The following is a 19,346-nucleotide window of genomic DNA, read 5'->3' on the forward strand; positions in this document are numbered from 1 at the left end:
ATCTCTTGTAATTTTATTTACACATGTAATTAAATAAACCTACTTAAGAAGGTTAGTAACGAACTTCATGAATACCAGTAACCTGAATATGACAGTGGTGAATATTATAAGATAATTTATGTTATGCTCTTTCCTTGTTGTACATCTTCCAATTTTTGGTTTTCATAACTTTTGAAGTTAAAAATCTGGAAAAACTTATATTTAAGTATGTGTACCATGTTTTTATTTTTAATTGTTTTTTTAAAAAGGAGTATTTTTTGAGTAATTGATCTTATATTTTATTCACAGATTTTTTTTTGAATAATGAACAAATATTAAAACTTACCTAATTATTTAGTTTTCTCATTTGATTCATTCAGTCTCTTTTAAATAGGCTAAACAGAGCTTATTGTGAAAACTAATACTGATGAGAGCAGAGCTAATTAAGTTATATAAAAATTAATATGAAAATAAAAGTAGAAGAGAAAATAACTTTTCAAATTATTAGAAGCTAGCTTTTGACAATTTATCCTTCATGTGAAACTAGTGTTTAATTTTTAAAATCATTGTATGTCCCAGTATTAATAATTTTAGCTAAGATGTACCCACCTCTCCAAGAGTCCATCTGATGTATTTGTCTTGTGGTTCATTAACTTACTTAGGGGTAAAAGATATGGAAGGTGTTAAAATGTATTTCTAAAGCTCATGAATTTCCAATTGAAATAGTTTTGTGTAGTTGTTGACAAATGTGTATTTTAAGAGATTTTAGTGTGTATCCATCTGCCCATGTAAATAAAACCAAAAGGATTATATTGTAAAATATTGAACAACATATATAGATATGAGAAAAGATCATGCCAAAGGTGATTCCTCTTATATTAACAATTATGACAGCAGGAAAAATTTCAGTATTACCTTTTTTTTAACTCTAAATTATTTGTCTCTAATTGTACCAAACTAAATAGTTTGGCTTGGGTGTGGTTATGAAAATAACTTCCATTATATTACCTCTGGTATGCAAGTTTTTTCCAATTTGGTAGAAAACACTGAAGATTATCTTTTAGGAACTATTATACTCTTTGGATTTTCATCATATAATAATCTTATTATACACATATTTTTATTTGGAAAGGACTATGACGTATGTTCCCAGCCATAAGTCTGTTCGTTGTAGAATTACATGTAAAATGAGTGATATATACAGATATTAAATTTGTTGTCATAACAAACATCTATGCTGATATGTTTCTGAATTAGCATATCAAAATCATTCTTTTAAAGTTCATATAACTTTATTTGTTTGAAGTTAAGCACAATGCTACACCTTGAGCTATCTGTGCTATGCTCACCACAGTTTCGAAACACAGTTGCTGGTGATGTAAGTTAGTAAACATACCAGTGTGCCTTTGAGAGGTGTTCATATAACTCTTTTTACTTATTAGTGTACATATTATTTAAGTATATGCATGTATGTAAAAGGAGAAATGTCATTAAATATTTTCTTTTCTGAAACAAAGGCTTCCATATAGAACAGGGGTTCCCAACCGGTGGGTTGCGACCCCTTGGGGGGTCGCGAAGCCTTGACAGGGGAGTCGGGTAGCCTTGTTAGAAGTAGCTTGGGATAACATTAATTTTATTTCATCAGTTACATTTTCATGTTGCGAGTGCCAAAAGGTTGGGAACCCCTGATATAGAAGAAAAGAAAAATTGTCCTTAACTTTAATTGCATAGACTTGTTCTTAAAAGTGTTTACTTGTGACTATGTCATACTAATATGAAATTACTCAAAAATACAGTTTAGAAAAAACAGTTAGTATTATGATGTTACAAGATGATGTACAAAGGCAGTGAAACATTAAATATATAAACTTTATTAATTGAAAGTGGTTAAAAATAAGTATGAATGTATTATTTACTGAACATTTGTAATGGGTAGACAGAGCTGAAGAAGTAGTTTGGATGTATACAATGTGTGTTGTAAAATGTGGTCAGTCGACAAATAACAAAATATTATTTATACATACATACAAAAAAGAACATTTCGAATTTGAATAAATGACTGGCCTTAACCAAATAATGTTATCTATTAGAAATCAGTTCATCATCTCCAATGTTACAGTTGTTAAGACACTTATGCTTCTTGGTAAAAAGAAAACCTTAGTGAATGCTTGTTGAAATACATCGTATTTTATATTAATCTAGCATGTGTGAAGAAAATGAGCCAAATAAATACAACACATTTATGGTATGATGATATCATATTTGTTGTTGTACTACTGCCCTCTAGTACAGAAAGTATTTTAAACATGATATACTTAATTTACAAAGTTCCATCATCCACACACAGTGTGGTAAATGAAACATTATTATAAATGTCATTTTTTTATTTATGAATGTGAATGTGGGTTATAACATAACATACAGACAAAAAAGAGCCACTTGGGAGTTGAAGGTCATCCCTTGAGTTAAAGTAAAAACTGAAACCCACACTTGTTTTCAAGAAATAATGTTTTTGTTTTTTTTAAGTTTGTTATGTACTGGCATCTACTGCTACTGATGTAAGCTTGTTTGGTATATGTATTTGGAACATTCAATTAAAATATAGCTAGTTGTTATTTAATATGAGGAAATTAGCAATGACTAAGTGTCTAAAAGTGAATGGTCTGCACCCTGAGAATTTTGGTGATTCTGCACAGTTTAACATAACTTTAGGGTTAACATTGGACCAATTGGTTCATCTCTGCTGTTCCAAACTCCAAAATAAATTAACTTAAAAAAATAAAGCCAGCCATTATCATATATGCACACACTTTTATGTTCCTGTAAGGTTTTGTTTATTTCAGAAGCGTATTTAATTGGTTACTGTAAATTGTAAGATTATGGCGTTATGCTAATCTGCAGAGAAGGTCTTATAGTAGCATTTATACTTTTACCATAGAGTTTGAGAAAGCTGCTACTATATATCTTTTTATGAGGTATAAGAAGCATTTAGTATCCTTTCAGTAGTCAGATTTAGTCCTGGTATGAAAACATAATTGATTGGAATAGCAAGGGAAATAATTATTTTTCCAAGTAATTTTGATGATTGTAATGCTTTTAATTTTATTTAGAATTGCATAAACAAAACTTATATGCTTTGTAGATGGTTTATTGTTTTTGGAAAGATAATAACATATAAAATAGTTTAGGTTTTGAAGTTACTTTATAAACTATACTATAGGAGCAATAAATATGATATGCAGAAGTGTTTCTTGTCTGTATTGTAACCTTTCTATTATTTTATAAAGAAGGCTGGTGATTATTCTCTGTAGTTTCTAATGAATCAAAAATTGAAGAAGATGAGGAAGAAGATGTATTTATATCTACCTCAAAAGCTGAACAAATTCTGCAAGTTTCTACCACTGCCATTAAGCGAAGAACACAGTCTCTTAGTTCTTTAACCACAGATGAACTAAAAACTCCAAAAAAGGTAGGTGAGATTTTAGTTTTATGTTTTTGATTTCCAAGGGGACTTAATCTATTAGAGCTTTTATTTCTCTGCACACACAGTCTTAGGAACTTTTAAAGATTATTTTAAGATGGTAATAGATCGCTACAAATTAATCTTGTTTTGAAAGCACTTGGCTTTGCAGATCATGTTTTGGACTGTTATATGAAGATGATTTATCCTTTTTTTTTCTTTAAGGTACATAAGACACTCATGATTTCAGTATTATTTATGGAAATAATAATGAATAGGACAAGTATCAGATCTAATCAGATATTGCATATTGCACTATCTAATGAAATCTGATTCAATTGGATATTAAGTTTGCAATGAATTGAGTGACCAAATAACATGCCCATCAGCAGATTATATCATAATATAATGCAAATATTATACTACTTATACATGCATCACATTTAATGGATATTGCAGCATCAAGCTTACCAGTTCTTTCTGTTAATTTTTGAACATAGGAGCATTTTACAATGCATGAGGGAGGAAGCTGTGATAGTTATAATAGTCATAATACAGACAGTTATTATGTAGTTTATATAAACATCATGTCCATGTTGTATTGCCACTGTATGCCACATATGATCGCAGCAGGGACAGTAATGGAAAGTGCAGTCCAAACAATAGTCTCTTTGGGGTTTGGATTGGGGTTTGAAATACTGTTCCATACCACTTTGTGCTGCATTCCTTTAAAGGGCCTGTAATGGCTGTTCACTCATATGGAATTGTAAATCTTTATCAAATTTTCAAAATACAATGAAGAAATAAGTGGTTCCATACTATAATGAAGTGGTAATTTATGCATGTATTACATTTTCTATATGTATGAATACATCTATTATTCAGTCATAAAATATTCAAATTCAATTGGATATCAGGAATTGGTTGTCTGATATATGACAAAAACATTGTCTCCCTCCAGAAATCATATTGTAGTGAAATACATTCATAAGCCTTGGAGCCTTTCTAAAAGTGGGGACCTTAAATTCAATCAGTGTTGACCATGTGCCAACCTGGAATTGTTAGTGTATTGCTTTTGTTGGTAACATTTGTTATCATGGTTTTAAGGGCAGAAAGTGGATCCAAGTTCGAAGATTTTATGCCACCATAATTCATCAGTATCTAGTATTAAACAAAAGTCATAAAGCAGATTGGCAACACTTGCTCCACCTATGTTGTGAACCACTTTTGTAGATTAGCTGACAATTCAGTGAACTCATCTTGTTTTTAGGTTTACTTTTTCTTTACTTCCTAACCAATATTTTCTTCAGATAGCTGTACCACTATATAATAAGAGCACTGAAAGTGATGTTTCTCCATTTCTTATAACTATTCTTGAATTTTTCATTGTAAAATATTTCTTCAAATATTTATAACTGTCCATTGTTACCAACAGCACAGGCCATGGTGAGTGTCTAAACTTTAGGATTTTTTGGCATTCCTTTGCATTGAAGAGGTATTCTGAATGAGTTCTCCTGTGTAGCATTTTCACTGCTCTTTTAATTTACAGAAGCTTGTTGAAAGAATGTCAAAATTTAAAGTATAGACAGATAATGAGACATTGCATGTACTCCCTTTTGGAAATATAGTCTATTAGGAATAAAGGAAAGAAAATATATTAATGATATATGTTTTTCTTAAGTTTGACAAGAAGTTGATAATACCAGACATTTGTAACATCATATTATAAATTTATAATGTTCAGTAAAATATAGATATGATTTTAGAGGTAGGTTTGTCATTTATTACAGTTCATGAAAATTTACAAATATGAATGTAAAAGTAATCATTATAGTTTCTGAAATGCTCTTATATAAATGAGCAACCTAATTTTGTTAAATTTTAAAACTTCCTGTAAGAGTAAAATCTACAAACATCAAAAAACTAACATCCTGCATACATCAAGAGTTTCAAAACATGTGAAGGTTTAAAAGTTTCAAGTGAGGCAAATCAAAGGTCAAAATTGATTCTGTGAATTATTCCACCATTTACATACTATCTTTAGAATATGGTTGTTAACATTTGAAAAATTAAGTAGTTCCAATTCACTTTTATGTAATTTGTCTGGTTCACTCTCATCTGATATGGCCAACTGTCATAGAAGCCTTCTTTTGTTGCCTATATCTGGAGTCAAACTTCAGCCATATTGTTATGGCAGGAAGTAGGTCAAATGAAATCATGTCAGTCATATTTTTACTTGGTTCATGGCCAATAAACTTCACTTTAAATCAGCAGAAGGAGATGGAATAGTGAAGAGGAGATCAATTAATGATGGAAAGTATTGGTAGATATTTCCATACTGATGATTTATGTTTGTCCAGGTTAGTTGTGAATAACATAGCATTTGTTTTTTCAGCACAGATATCTGCATAGTTGAGTATATTTGCATGCTCATTTTTCACTTGTAGAATGTTAACCTGCTGTCACCCAGACAGTAAAATCTGAATAAATTTTCATTTACTTAAAAACTGTAAACTCCTCATTTATCATAAAAAAGTAAAATTGGTACCAGTTCATAAATTACAGGCTTATATTGTAAAAACAATATCCTACTAAATCTTCCCTTATTCTTTAAGGTTTTTACACATGGCTGAAATTGTATATTTTTTGGTCTGCCTATATTTAAGTACTCCACAGGAAAAAGGATATTTTATAAAATGACTTGTCATAAAAACTTTTCATTTCTGTTGATTGAGTGGATGAAGTGGCCGTGGTAATCTCCATTATCTTCTTATAAATGGGCATAAAAACTGCTATTTTACATGTGGGATTACTTAAGAAGTGCAACTGAATCTTAAATACAACTGATGATTTTCAAATTTGTTTACAAGCAACATTATGACATATTTGCTTGTGTGTGCTTACCCTCAACATATCTCAGAGATTTAAGTATGACCCCATTTCTATTGAGCCTTAGCTGACAACAGCCCACCAACAAATCCCCCTTATGTTTGTCTCAGTCAGAGCCTCATGTGCATTCATTTCTTGCTTTCTGTTCTTCAATTTACCACTCTTTACCCATTCCTTCTACTTCTTGTTGCCTTTTTTGATGATGCATCCCTCCCTCTATTGCCAACACTACCAGTGACTACCCAGTGGGTTTGGGTCTGAAGGGAGGGGTTTGGCTGTTAGAGTTTCTTTATTGCTTGTGTCCCTTCACTGATGATCAATGGGTGCTTCAGGTTCTGTTAGAAGGATTTGTTGTCCAGTTTCTCCTTTTCATATTTCCTGAGATTGAGATCCTGTGACTAGCCAATGTGTGTCATAAGTGGTTTGTAAATTGCACTTACAGCTGGTAATGAAATCTGTTCCTCATCCTTTTATTTCCACCTTTTCATTGCCCCTAATAAAACTGGGCATTGACAGCTGGTAATTAATGTATCTCATCTCAACTACTTCATATCACTACCCAAGTTTACCATGGGGTCTTTTTTCACCCTGAGATAGGCTTTTTCTCCAGAGTTGTGGATGACAAAAATAGATTCCTCTAACTCATACCGACTTATATCCTTTTAGTGTCATCCTTATCTTCAGTTCGTTCATCTTGAGATAGATTACCAGTTTTGAATCCTCTCTTTAAACTTGTGTGTTTCATTGAATAGTCTGGGCTTTTGCTCTTCTTCTCCATGCTCTGAGACTATGATTTCATTATTACATGGATGACTGGCTTCTTCTGGCTCATTCCAAACAGGAATTGGCCAATCATACTCAGCAAATAGTTTCTGTGATGGCTTAGGTGAGCTGTTTGATAAAATTGGAGAAGTTCTTCTTCAGACCTGCTCAATATATTGTCCATTTTATTCTCAACATGAATATCATTTGAGCACCCCCTTCTCTTTTACAACTTCATTCAATAGAATATTTTGGTTTCATCATGTTATCTCTGCTCAATCGATTACTGTTTGTGTGAATCACTTTTCTCATGTTATATATTTCAACTTTCCTTGAAAATATTTCCTTTTTCTCTTAGCCTGTGGATGTCGAAGGTTGGATTTGTTTGCCATTGACACATCACATACTCTTTATCACACTACCTATCTTCTTCTTTATCTGGATTGTTCTTTTCTCCCAAACACCTTGGCAGCTTTTTTTTCTCGTATTTTCCATCTTTATCCTCAACCAGATATGGATAGGCTTTTGTGTTCAGTTAGAGCTTTTTCGTGTTTTATAGCACATCCTTCAAGGTTCCAGGGTAATCATTCCTGACTCTTTATATCTTGGCAACACTCTTCTTTTTTGTGATCTTTCACCTTTTACTTTTACCAATTAGGTCAACCTTACAGTTCATTTGGCCTGTTACTCTCCACCTTCTTTCTCTCATGCTTTGTTCCAGGTGAGTTCTCATCAGGTCTCAAACCTCACTTTTCTTTTACTTCTTGGATTTGTTGTTCAGTGGAGGAAATTCTGCAATCTGGCATGTGGACCACTTCCAGTAAATTCATCTCCCACTACTTTCATCACATTAGGGTTTTATTTACTACCTGTGGCTGTTCTTCAGACTTAGGTGTGACTCTCACTGGTAAGTTTTTATTCATACTTTCTTTCTTTTAGGGGCTTTTATCTACTTTTTATCACATAGATTCCACTAAGTGGCAAGTGGTGTCTTACCAGGTATTCTTAACTCTTAATCTGCACTGTCCAGCCATGTTGACTCCCGCTTTATCTTCCATAACTTCAAATGCAATATCTCCATAACATGGAGATATTGTGTTTCATAAGATTGCTTGGTGGTGAATAACTTTGCAATATTTTGCTTCATAAATGTGCTCATCCAGGAGCATGCCACCCATGAACTGCATGGGCAAAGCAGAAGAGGATTGCTGCCCATTCCTGCCATGCTTGGAATATGGTCTGTTTTTCAAACTAAGGTTTCGTGCCACCCATTGCATCGTCTCTGGTGATGACATTCCTCTGTATTCTTCACTGCATTTTCACTCTTCTTTTTTCTAATAGAGTATGGGAGTTCTTGTCACTACCTGGTTCCAAGCCAGTGGGGTGATTGATCATAGAGGCACCATGTTGAATGTGTTCCACACAGTAACCATTCAGTTACAGAGTAGGGAAGTGGTATTGTGCAGGTGTAGCTAACATAATATCTTCCTACTTGCAATAATCAATACAACAGAATGAGACATCAGAATGCAGTTCACGTCTTTAATCTGAAGCCCTCATCCTACCCTCATGTGGATTTTAGTACCTTATAAGGTGGTTTTGGATAAGAGTGAATTCCTATATTCCTTCCTAAATTTTTGCATTCTGTATTTTGGATCACAAGGATGGTACTTGGGATTGTTACAGTTCTGTCTTTGACTATATCTCATACTCTTACTACTGAGAAGTTATTGCCAGGTGGATGGTACTGGCCTGTGTCTTGATTGGGAGAGTTGATTTCATGAGATAAACATTCTTTTGATACCAAATGTCATATTTCAAGATCAATAGCTCAGAGGTTATCCTCTTGTCATACCTGGTAATCAGAATGGTTCTTAATTCCCAGTTCTGATCTTCAGATCTGAATCTCTCATTTTCAGGTGTATCATTTGGATACTTTTTATGGTCACATTTGTTGTTCCCTTACATTGGTCTTTCTTCCTTCTCAGTGTGGTATTCTAGCTAATCTTTTGAGAGGAGGGTAGTACTGTATTAATAGTTGTAATTTCCTTTTACTGTAAATGTATTTCCAATAGATATTTATCTCCTATCACACACTTCCCACCATTCTACCCACTTTGTTACCAGTGCTGGCATCTTCTGCCACACTTTAAAATGATAGTTTATTAGAGGAGTGTAAAGGGAGTCACATGCATTGCATACATCATGCTCTTGTTGGTGGGGATGGGACACATGATGATGTACATAAGAGACATGTTGGAATCTTGCAATTCCAATAAGGAGGGGTAGAGTTGAATGCTTGTGACATGCTTAAAGAAAAATTTTGCACCATTCTACCCACTTTGTTACCAGTGCTGGCATCTTCTGCCACACTTTAAAATGATAGTTCATTAGAGGAGTGTAAAGGGAGTCACATGCATTGCATACATCATGCTCTTGTTGGTGGGGATGGGACACATGATGATGTACATAAGAGACATGTTGGAATCTTGCAATTCCAATAAGGAGGGGTAGAGTTGAATGCTTGTGACATGCTTAAAGAAAAATTTTGCATATAAAGAGCAACTCTAAATTAGAATAGCTAATTTTCTGAGATGAGGTAAATACCCATTAGAAATATATTTTTATTATAGGAAAAGTATAATTTTCATGTTCTTAACATGAGTATTAGAAAGAATGTTTAAAGTGTATAAGTAACTAGGCTTCAGTGTTGTAAATACCTGCATATGCATATATTTTAGTGAAATTAAATAATTTCATCCAAATGAAGTCAAATAAATAAATAAAATCATGAGGAAGGACTGTGTTAAAAACTGCAAATCCCAATTAATTATATTATAACCATAAATTTTTAAGCCATAATCAAAACACATTAAAATTAAACAAAATGCACTGCATATTTTGAAAAAAGGATCCTAGGGTAGAAGCTACAACATGGGATTATAAAATGTTTCCTAGGTATTGGATGTGACTGAGGAAGTAGGGCCCACATTGCAGTGGGGTACACCGTCTATCGGTCATAACTTCCACTTTTCTAGTCTCACATAAGAAGATTAGAAATTAGGAGAGCAAGATGTGGGTGCTCAAGCCCACAATGTCACACATCTATATCACCCTTTACTGCCTGTAAACAGTTGTGGGAAGGTGACTGTTCTCCCAAGTTAAAATAAGGATAAGAAAGAGATGAAAAAAAAAGTAAATAAAATAAAAGTAAAAAATAAGGAAAATAAGGTATTACCATTTGGGGGTAAGTAATATAAAATTTACCTCTTGAAGTTAGCATTCCTGCCATCAATATGGTAGAGGCACTAATTAACACAACTTCAGTAAAGTGATAGTTTACTGTGACTGTTGTGCTTTTATAAGCAGCTGAAGGTGTGCATCTGCATAGCAACTGTAGTGCCAAGTTATTAAATGACCTTATTTTTAACTAAAATGATTATTAGTAATTTTAGTAAAATTTCTCTGATTTTACTTTCTTTGTATGTATTACAGAACAATTTGATAACTTTATCTAAAATTTCTTTATTAAATCCATTAACTATTAAATTTTGTATCATTGAATTAGTGTAAGTAATAGGGTGAAAAGTATTTAGAGCAGGAGATGTGAGACATTTTTTGCTATTACAGTTTATTACATTTGTAGCAATATAATTATTATGACCAGCTTGCTGGGCTAAATTATAGTTTCAATTTAATATGTCACTAGTTAAGGCTATTATAATTAACTTAATAAAGTTTGAACATTGCAATGGAAGGTGTAATGTAGTTAGCAACCATTCACATTGAATAATTACATCCAAATGAAGTCAAAAAAGTAAATCATGAAATGTTGTGCATCAAAAGTTTTATCTTTGGTGTTGAGAAGAATATCCATTTATAGGTTGCTTTAGTAGCTTTAACTAATTATTTAAAGAAATGAAACATTTTTACTGTAAAGATATTTATAAGGATGTGGACTTCCATGCAAGATTTAATTTTTTAGGAAGAGATATATAACATTTTATGTTGGAAATATATGGGTCATGCAAATCTTTCTAATAACTATCTGATAACAACACAAGTTTTATCAATGAAATTTACATACCACATTTGTTATCATTATTATTCAGTTATTCTTTTAGGTAATCAGGTTGAGATGGTGTGTGTTGGTTAATTATTTTTTTTATAATAAATGCTTGAGATATTTGTTTTTTGTGAACCTTTGTTAATTATTTGGAATTTTTTTGTTATCTTTTTTGTACAGGTGAAAGAAAGAGATCACATTCGTCGACCCATGAATGCTTTTATGATCTTTAGCAAACGACATCGAACAAGAGTTCATCAGTTACATCCTAATCAAGACAACAGGACAGTTAGTAAAATTTTGGGTGAATGGTGGTACTCTTTAGGACATGAAGAAAAACAACAGTACCAGAATTTAGCTTTTGAAGTAAGATATCAGATATATGAAACTTGGAATTTCAAGAATACTTTTATTTTTCATACATATTTAGCAGCTTATTAATTTAAGTGTTTGAAAAGTTGGTTTTACAGATTGTCATTTATTTTAATAATGGATCGATTATAGATCCATTCCTGTTCTCTTTGCAGGAACTTTCAAATCATTTATAATTTATATAAAAATATATTTATTATTTAAACACCGAACAAGTATACAAAAACAGAAAAAAAAAGTGAAAGGCCCTTAATAGTTACAAAGGTTTGTTTTGTTTTTATAGTGCTCATTTAGATACTTATGTACTTTGTTATTGGGCTTATTTGTGAATTGTCAAAGTTTTTTATTTACTAGTAATTTTTAAAATACATTAGAATTATAAGTTAGATCCAGAGACAGACAGATAAATATACTGAAAGGAAACATAATGTAATTGTTTAAATGTTAAAATAACATTGTGTGAAATTTTGCTTTTTGATTTTTCTCAATCAGTGTTTTAATTTGTATGGCTTTGTAAAATTTAGAATAAATAATTATTGTAATGATGTTTGTAGTTAAGTTTGATTTAGTGTTCATTTTGGAAACATACAAAACAAAATTTTCACTTGTGATTCTATGTTATTTGCTCATCCATAACTGCCTTTGTTGTCACTATTATATTTAGAAACTAATTTTTTTCAATTTCTGTTGCATGTAGGTTGAGGAAACTCTTGTTTATGTCAGCGATGGACTTAAAAAGCATATTGTTGTTTTGTAATTGGATAAAAGAAGAACTGTTTTTTTATATTTTTGATAGGTTAAAGAAGCTCATTTTAAAGCACACCCAGAGTGGAAATGGTGCACTAAAGACAAAAAGAAATCTACAAGCACATCAATCCCTAAAGACAGTCGAAAACGTCAGAATTCTACGGCTGAAGAAATAGAACCTTCTGAAGTAACTGGTAGGAACAACAATTTGAGTAAACATTTTGTTTGTGTCAAAATTTTTATATATATTTATATTCTTTCATCATATTTTGTCTTTGTTTTGTAACCATTTATGGGATATAAATTTGCTAATTTATAACCGTACCTAACAATGTTTGACAAAGCGTGTTACTAAAAAGTGACTTAATATGTGAAACAGTAATAGGGACTGTAATGTGTGTGTTTATTTTCTTATAGCAAAGCCACATTGAAGTATGCATTGTGTCCACTGAGGGGAATTGAACCCCTAATTTTAGCATTTAAATCTGAAATCTCTCCACTGTCCTACCAGGAGACTAGAGATTAATAAACAGATGTTACTTGGTATGAGAGTAAAAGAACAGTATGACAAAATCTTTATTATAAACAACATTTTATTACAAAATAAAGAGTATCTTAACTACTGTAGGTAATGATGTTCATATATTTGTTAAAAATATTCCAATAGGACACTTGTTTAGAGAGTTACTCAAATGTGAGTAATGAATTCATATTCATAAATTTGTTGGAATTTTGAGAATGCATAATGAGTAAAATGTCAAACTATGAATAGTTTCTTTGTTATTTTTAAAAATTTATAGTGCATACTGGACAGATATACACATTTTGATTTAAACTTTAGAAAAAAAACACCTTTACACTCCAGATTTATATATGTATATATACACCCACACATGTATATATATAGAATTATTGTTTTTTATTATTAACCTTGAGGAAGCCACAAAGGCAAAACATTGGTTATAATAAAAAAGTTATATATATCTTGAGTGTAAAGGTGATTTTTTTAAAGCTTCTTCATTATTTAGGATTTATTTTCATTTGTGCAGATAATTGCTTGATAAGAAGAATGTTGAATAACAGTTCACTAGATATCTTAATTTTTTCTTCTGTTGGAATTGACAAATGATCTGAAATTATTTTTACATGTTTTTATGTAAACATAAGAAGTTTACATAAAATGTAAACTTGCAAAAATTTTGTTTGCAATTTTGTACCATAAAATGGAATGTTGAAACTAAATCTATATCACAAACTATTTACATATAAATTTACATTTTTTTTTACTTGTAGAGTTTTTAAACCATAAAGAAGATAAATTTTCAATATTTTTGGATGTTTTTATTTAAGAAATAAGTTTTGAATATTAAGTTTCAAGGAAAATAAATAATGTGTACCAAGTTTAGATTATATCAGTTGAAAATTAAAAAAAAGTTAAACTTGAAATTGAGCAATGTTTTGCTGTAATTGTCAGTTTATAGCTTATGGATTTTGAATGCCTTGGTGAGTTATTAGAACCAAAATAATTGTAAGATTGATCAACTCACTGTTTTTGTCAGATGTTTATATTTGACAAGTTTGAAATATGTTATGTTCTAAAAGAAGTAAAAAATATGTACCACTGATTTCAGTGTGTTTACTTGTCAGATGCCTTATTTATAAGGCATTTATAAGCAAAAATTGCTCATTGTTTTTCTCAATGTCTAATCTGGAATTAATATGGCATATTTGTATGTAGAATATTTCTGTGTTTGTAGTGTTATAGATTTCGTGCATAAGTTTTTTATAGTCTATTTAGGGTTAAAGAGTATGATGAAGTATATGGAGGAGTTGTAATCATGTTTAAAGAAATGGGTAAACAGTTATAATATAAAGTGAAGAAAAGAATGTACATTCTAAAATAAATGCAACATTTCTTTTTCTGCTGACATCTGAATAAACTTCAGAAAAGTATTGTTCATTTTAAGTGAGTGTTTGGTTTTTACTTCACAGTGTGAAAATCTCTTTCTGTTGGTTCTACTCAGGGTTATTTGAAGCTGTAAACTACTCATGTACATACTATTTATCCATATCACAATCAGTGTGAACTTTAAGTGTCAAACTTTTACCTGAAAAACTTTTAAAAAATTCTAATTGTGTTTCAACAACATTTATTCAAATTTTTATTGAAATTTATATAGTTTAGCTTTATTTAATATTTACTTAGTGTATTTCACATACAAAAAGTTTCAACTTTCATTTCTGTGTAGCCTCACGGAATCTTGCTTCTAAACAATGCATTTTTATATGCAAAAACGGCTCGTTTGGGTTGAGAAAACATTTTACATAGAAGAGCAAACAACGTTTCGACCTTCTTCGGTCATCGTCAGGTTCACAAAGAAAGAGGTAACTGACCGGAAGCTGACCACATGTTTGAAAGGGGTTGTGTAACTGTGTGTCGAAATGTAGAGGGCGGTATTAGATGTTTGAATATATAATTTTATTTATTTATTATATTAATATAGGTATAAAGGCGTTTCTTTATATTGGTTAATTTTGGGTTTAAGTTGTTGTATAAGTAAGGCTTCTTTGATTTTGCGTTGGTTTATGTTTGTTTCTTTTTTTAGTATTTGAGTGTTTTCTATGGTTATGCTGTGTTTATTTGACTTGCAGTGTTCGAAAACGTGTGAAGGTGACTTTTTATGTTCTTTGAATCTGGTTTCCATTTTTCTACTTGTTTCTCCAATATAGAAGTCGTGGCAGTTATCACATTGTATTTTATAAATAATGTTGGTGTGGTGTTTGTCAGTGTAGATTTTACATAGTATAGACCTCAGTTTTGTGCCGGGTTTTTGAATAAATTTGGTATTAACTGGAATGTCATATTTTGTTACTAATTTTTGCCAAATGTTGGTTATTTGTTTGCTGATGTCAGGAATATATGGTATACAGCAGTATATGGTTTCGTGGTTTTTTGATTCGTGAGCTGTATTTACTTTAGTTGGTTGATTTTGCTTTCTGTGTAGGTGTGTGCTAATAATGTTTTCTACGGTTTGTGGAGGAAACTTATTGATGTTGATGAAGTATTGTTTTATTTTGTCTAATTCATCGTTAATTTTATCTGGTGAGCATAGTTTTATGGCTGTGTTTATTTGGTTTCTTAGTATGTTGAGTTTTTGTTTTGTTTCATGTGCTGAGTCCCAAGGAATGTATAGTCCAGTATGGGTGATTTTTCAGTGGATTTCTGTTTTGAATTGTGTGTCAGTTCTTGTAATTTTGAGGTTAAGAAATGATATTTGATTGCTTTCTTCCTGTTCACACGTTTTCGAACACTGCAAGTCAAATAAACACAACATAACCATAGAAAACACTCAAATACTAAATAAAGAAACAAACATAAACAAACGCAAAATCAAAGAAGCCTTACTTATACAACAACTTAAACCCAAAATTAACCAATATAAAGAAACGCCTTTATACCTATATTAATATAATAAATAAATAAAATTATATATTCAAACATCTAATACCGCCCTCTACATTTCGACACACAGTTACACAACCCCTTTCAAACATGTGGTCAGCTTCCGGTCAGTTACCTCTTTCTTTGTGAACCTGACGATGACCGAAGAAGGTCGAAACGTTGTTCGCTCTTCTATGTAAAATGTTTTCTCAACCCAAACGAGCCGTTTTTGCATATAAATTTCTCAACAAGTGGGTTTCTCGACATCACTGAAACAATGCATTTATTGATTTTTTTTAGAATCTTTTTGGTCTTCTTGAAGTTTGGACTTACATTTACTAAGGAATTATTATCACCTGGAAAAACAATGGTCCATGTTTTCCTTTTTCATAACATTTCTTAATCTGTTAATGATCTTATTGGAAAAAACAGTTTTTGTAATGCGATTGTGTGGATATTAATCATTCATGATATAACTAAGCTTTGAAAATATCTAGTCAGACCTAAGGCTAGAAATGGTTGGATAGATAAAAGGATTTTTTTTTTTACATTACACTATATTAAACAAGGTTGTTTTAGCAGCAGTTTGTGGTTTGTCAATGTATTTATTTATTCAACTATAACCTTGGTAAATACACAGAGTGGGCATTTTCTAAACATGTGACATCAGCTAGCTCCTTTTTTCAAAAACTCTTTTAACTTTACATCATAACTAGCCATTAAAGCATTATAGTTTAGTTGGTCAAGAATAGATTTTAATGTCCCTCTTCACAGAAGTCCCAACTACCAAAGCCTGTAAGATAGCTTTAGAACTTTATATCCAAGACCCCAACCTATTGAAACACATCCCCAGCAACCAATTAACAACCCTCATAGAATCCATAACCACCGAAACTACCTACAAATAAATTGCTTAAATATGGGCATTCCTGTGTCAACAGTTCTAACCGACATTTTCATGACATAGATTGAATCTCAAGCGATTTAGCATTACACCCACCACTATACTGGTACAGATATGCTGACAATACAGTTGCTGGATTCACATCTACAAAACACACACTTTTTCAACCACATTAACTTCATACACCCCAACATTAAGTTTACCTGTGAAAACGAAAAAAAACAACCAAATAGCATTTCTCAATCTCAAGATCACAAAAACAGATACACATTTCAAAACAGTAATCCACAAAAAAAAATTATTTATACTGGACTATACATTCCTTGGGACTTAGCGCATGAAACAAAACAAAAAACTCAACATATTAAGAAACAAAACAAACACAGCTACAAAACTATGCTCACTTGATAAAATTAATGATGAAATCAACAAAATAAAACAACACTTTATCAACGTCGACACATTTCCTTCAAAAACTGTTGAAAAATTATACACATACACAACTAGATCAACAACACAGTCAACAACAAACAAATAACAATAAATCCCAAGGAACAACAAACTACAAAACTTTACGCTGCTGCATACCATATATTTTTGATATCAGTGAAAAAATTACCAAGAAAAAACTTATAACAAAACACAACATTCCAGTAAAAACTAAATTTATTCAAAAACCAGGTACAAAACTAAAGTTCATACTATGCAAAAACTACACTGACAAATACAACACCAACATTATTTATAAAATACAATGCACCAACTGCCATGACTTCTATATTGGAGAAACAAGCAGAAAAATGTAAACCAGATTCAAAGAACACAGAAGAAACCCTTCACATGTTTTTGAACACTGCTAATCCAATAAACACAACGTACGAGGTCTGTTAAAAAAATACGCAGACTGACGTCATAAAACAAAATGTACTTTATTTAGAAGTTACAGGTCTGGGACTCCTTCAAAGTACTCTCCTCCCCAACGCACACACTTATCCCAACGGTGTTTCCACTTGTTGAAACAGTCCTGGTACGCTTCTTTTGTAATGTCCTCCAGCTCCTTCGTCGCATTTGCCTTAATCTCGGGAATCGTCTCAAATCTTCTTCCTTTCAAGGGTCTTTTGAGTTTGGGGAACAAGAAAAAATCGCAAGGAGCAAGGTCAGGTGAGTAGGGGATGGTGGGGAAGAACAGTGATCGAGTGTTTGGCCAAAAACGCACGAGTTCTGAGGGCTGAATTTCGCAGCAACGTGGTGCATCTTCAATTTTTTGGTCAAAATCTCGTAACAAGATCCAACTGGTATCCCACACTCTTCAGCAAGCTCCCTGACAGTCAGACGTCGATTTGCCCGCACCAGGGTGTTGATTTTGTCTACGTGTGGGTCGTCAGTTGAAGGATGTCCAGGACGCTCATCATCTTCAATGGACTGTCGACCATCCTTAAAACGTTCATGCCACTTGAAACATGCCGTACGCTTCATAGCAACATCACCGTAACATCAGGTCATTCATTCTGAAATCCGCCAAACGAAAAAATCGCACTTCACTTAAAACCGTGTAGCTAATACACAAATGAAGATATCTGCAATCGGGAAATGGCGTCGTAATCAGCTGATCTGTCGAACCTAGTGACACCAAGCGGATTCCCCTGAAACCAACTGGAGCCGCGCAATTCAAACAGTCTGCGTATTTTTTTAACAGCCCTCGTAACCATAGAAAACACCCATATACAAAGTAGGGAAACATAAACAATTGCAAAGTCAAAGCCCTGCTTATACAACAACTGAAACAAAAATTAAACCATTATAAAGGAAAACCTTTATACATATACTAATTAATAACCTAATATACTGCAACACCCTCTATGATTTCGTACTCATTTACGTTCTCATCCCTAAGACCTGTGCTTGGCAACGGTCAGTTGCAAACTCTCTTTGTTAACCTGAAGATGACCTAAGAAGGTCGAACATTATATTCTATTTTTCTTTAATAAAAGTTTTAATACCCATACGAGCCATCTTGAGATACGTTGTCAATGTATAAGTCAGCCAAAGTTCCCTTAGGGTGAAGAGAGGATTGAAATACAAAATTTTTAACATGTAGTAAAAAAAAATTGCAAATCTAAAGCTTTTGTTAGTATCTTTTGGCATTATGTTTATTATATATATAATATTTTATGGTATAATATGTTTTTCTGAAAGCTACCAGAATATTTTTCTCTTAAGAAATACATCAGAAGAAAATGATTTGAATTTAACAAGAACAGTAAGTTGGCTTTTGACTGTGTTACACAAATAACTTTATTAAATATGATAATGTTATGTTAATGATGACAAAGTGAAGTTTTAGTGGGTTTTTTTTCTATTATATTTTAATTTCTAATTTTTAATTATTAAATATATTTTTAAGTTTATTACATTCAAACAATACATATAAAAACAAGAACTTAATTATTGAAAACAGATTGTAGCTATTAAATACAAATCAATGTTGATTGTAAATATTGTTAGTAAATGTTTGTATTGGAACAACTGATGAAAGTGTACTGGTACAGATGAATCTTTGTTAATTATAGAGTGTTTGTATTGTCTACGAGTTGGAAACTGAGTGCTTCAACTAGAAAAAAGTATAAAAAAGACATGTTAATGAATATCAAACAAGCTAAAACTGATTAGATATATAAAATGTGACTTTATGATCAACAGTAAAACAGCAAAAGAAAAATCTAAA

General features: G+C 31.8%; 1 protein-coding gene across 1 annotated transcript in view; it reads left to right on the forward strand.

The window, feature by feature from the left end:
• The window catches only part of LOC143230884 (uncharacterized), a 103,022-nt gene that overhangs the window by 16,066 nt on the left and 67,610 nt on the right, over positions 1 to 19,346 (forward strand). The window contains 3 exon segments of the mRNA XM_076465177.1: positions 3,291 to 3,448; positions 11,337 to 11,522; positions 12,325 to 12,469. Of these exon segments, the coding sequence (XP_076321292.1) occupies positions 3,291 to 3,448; positions 11,337 to 11,522; positions 12,325 to 12,469 (489 nt within the window).

Source organism: Tachypleus tridentatus, chromosome 10, assembly GCF_004210375.1.
Source record: "Tachypleus tridentatus isolate NWPU-2018 chromosome 10, ASM421037v1, whole genome shotgun sequence".
Classification (NCBI taxonomy): Eukaryota; Metazoa; Arthropoda; class Merostomata; order Xiphosura; family Limulidae; genus Tachypleus; species Tachypleus tridentatus.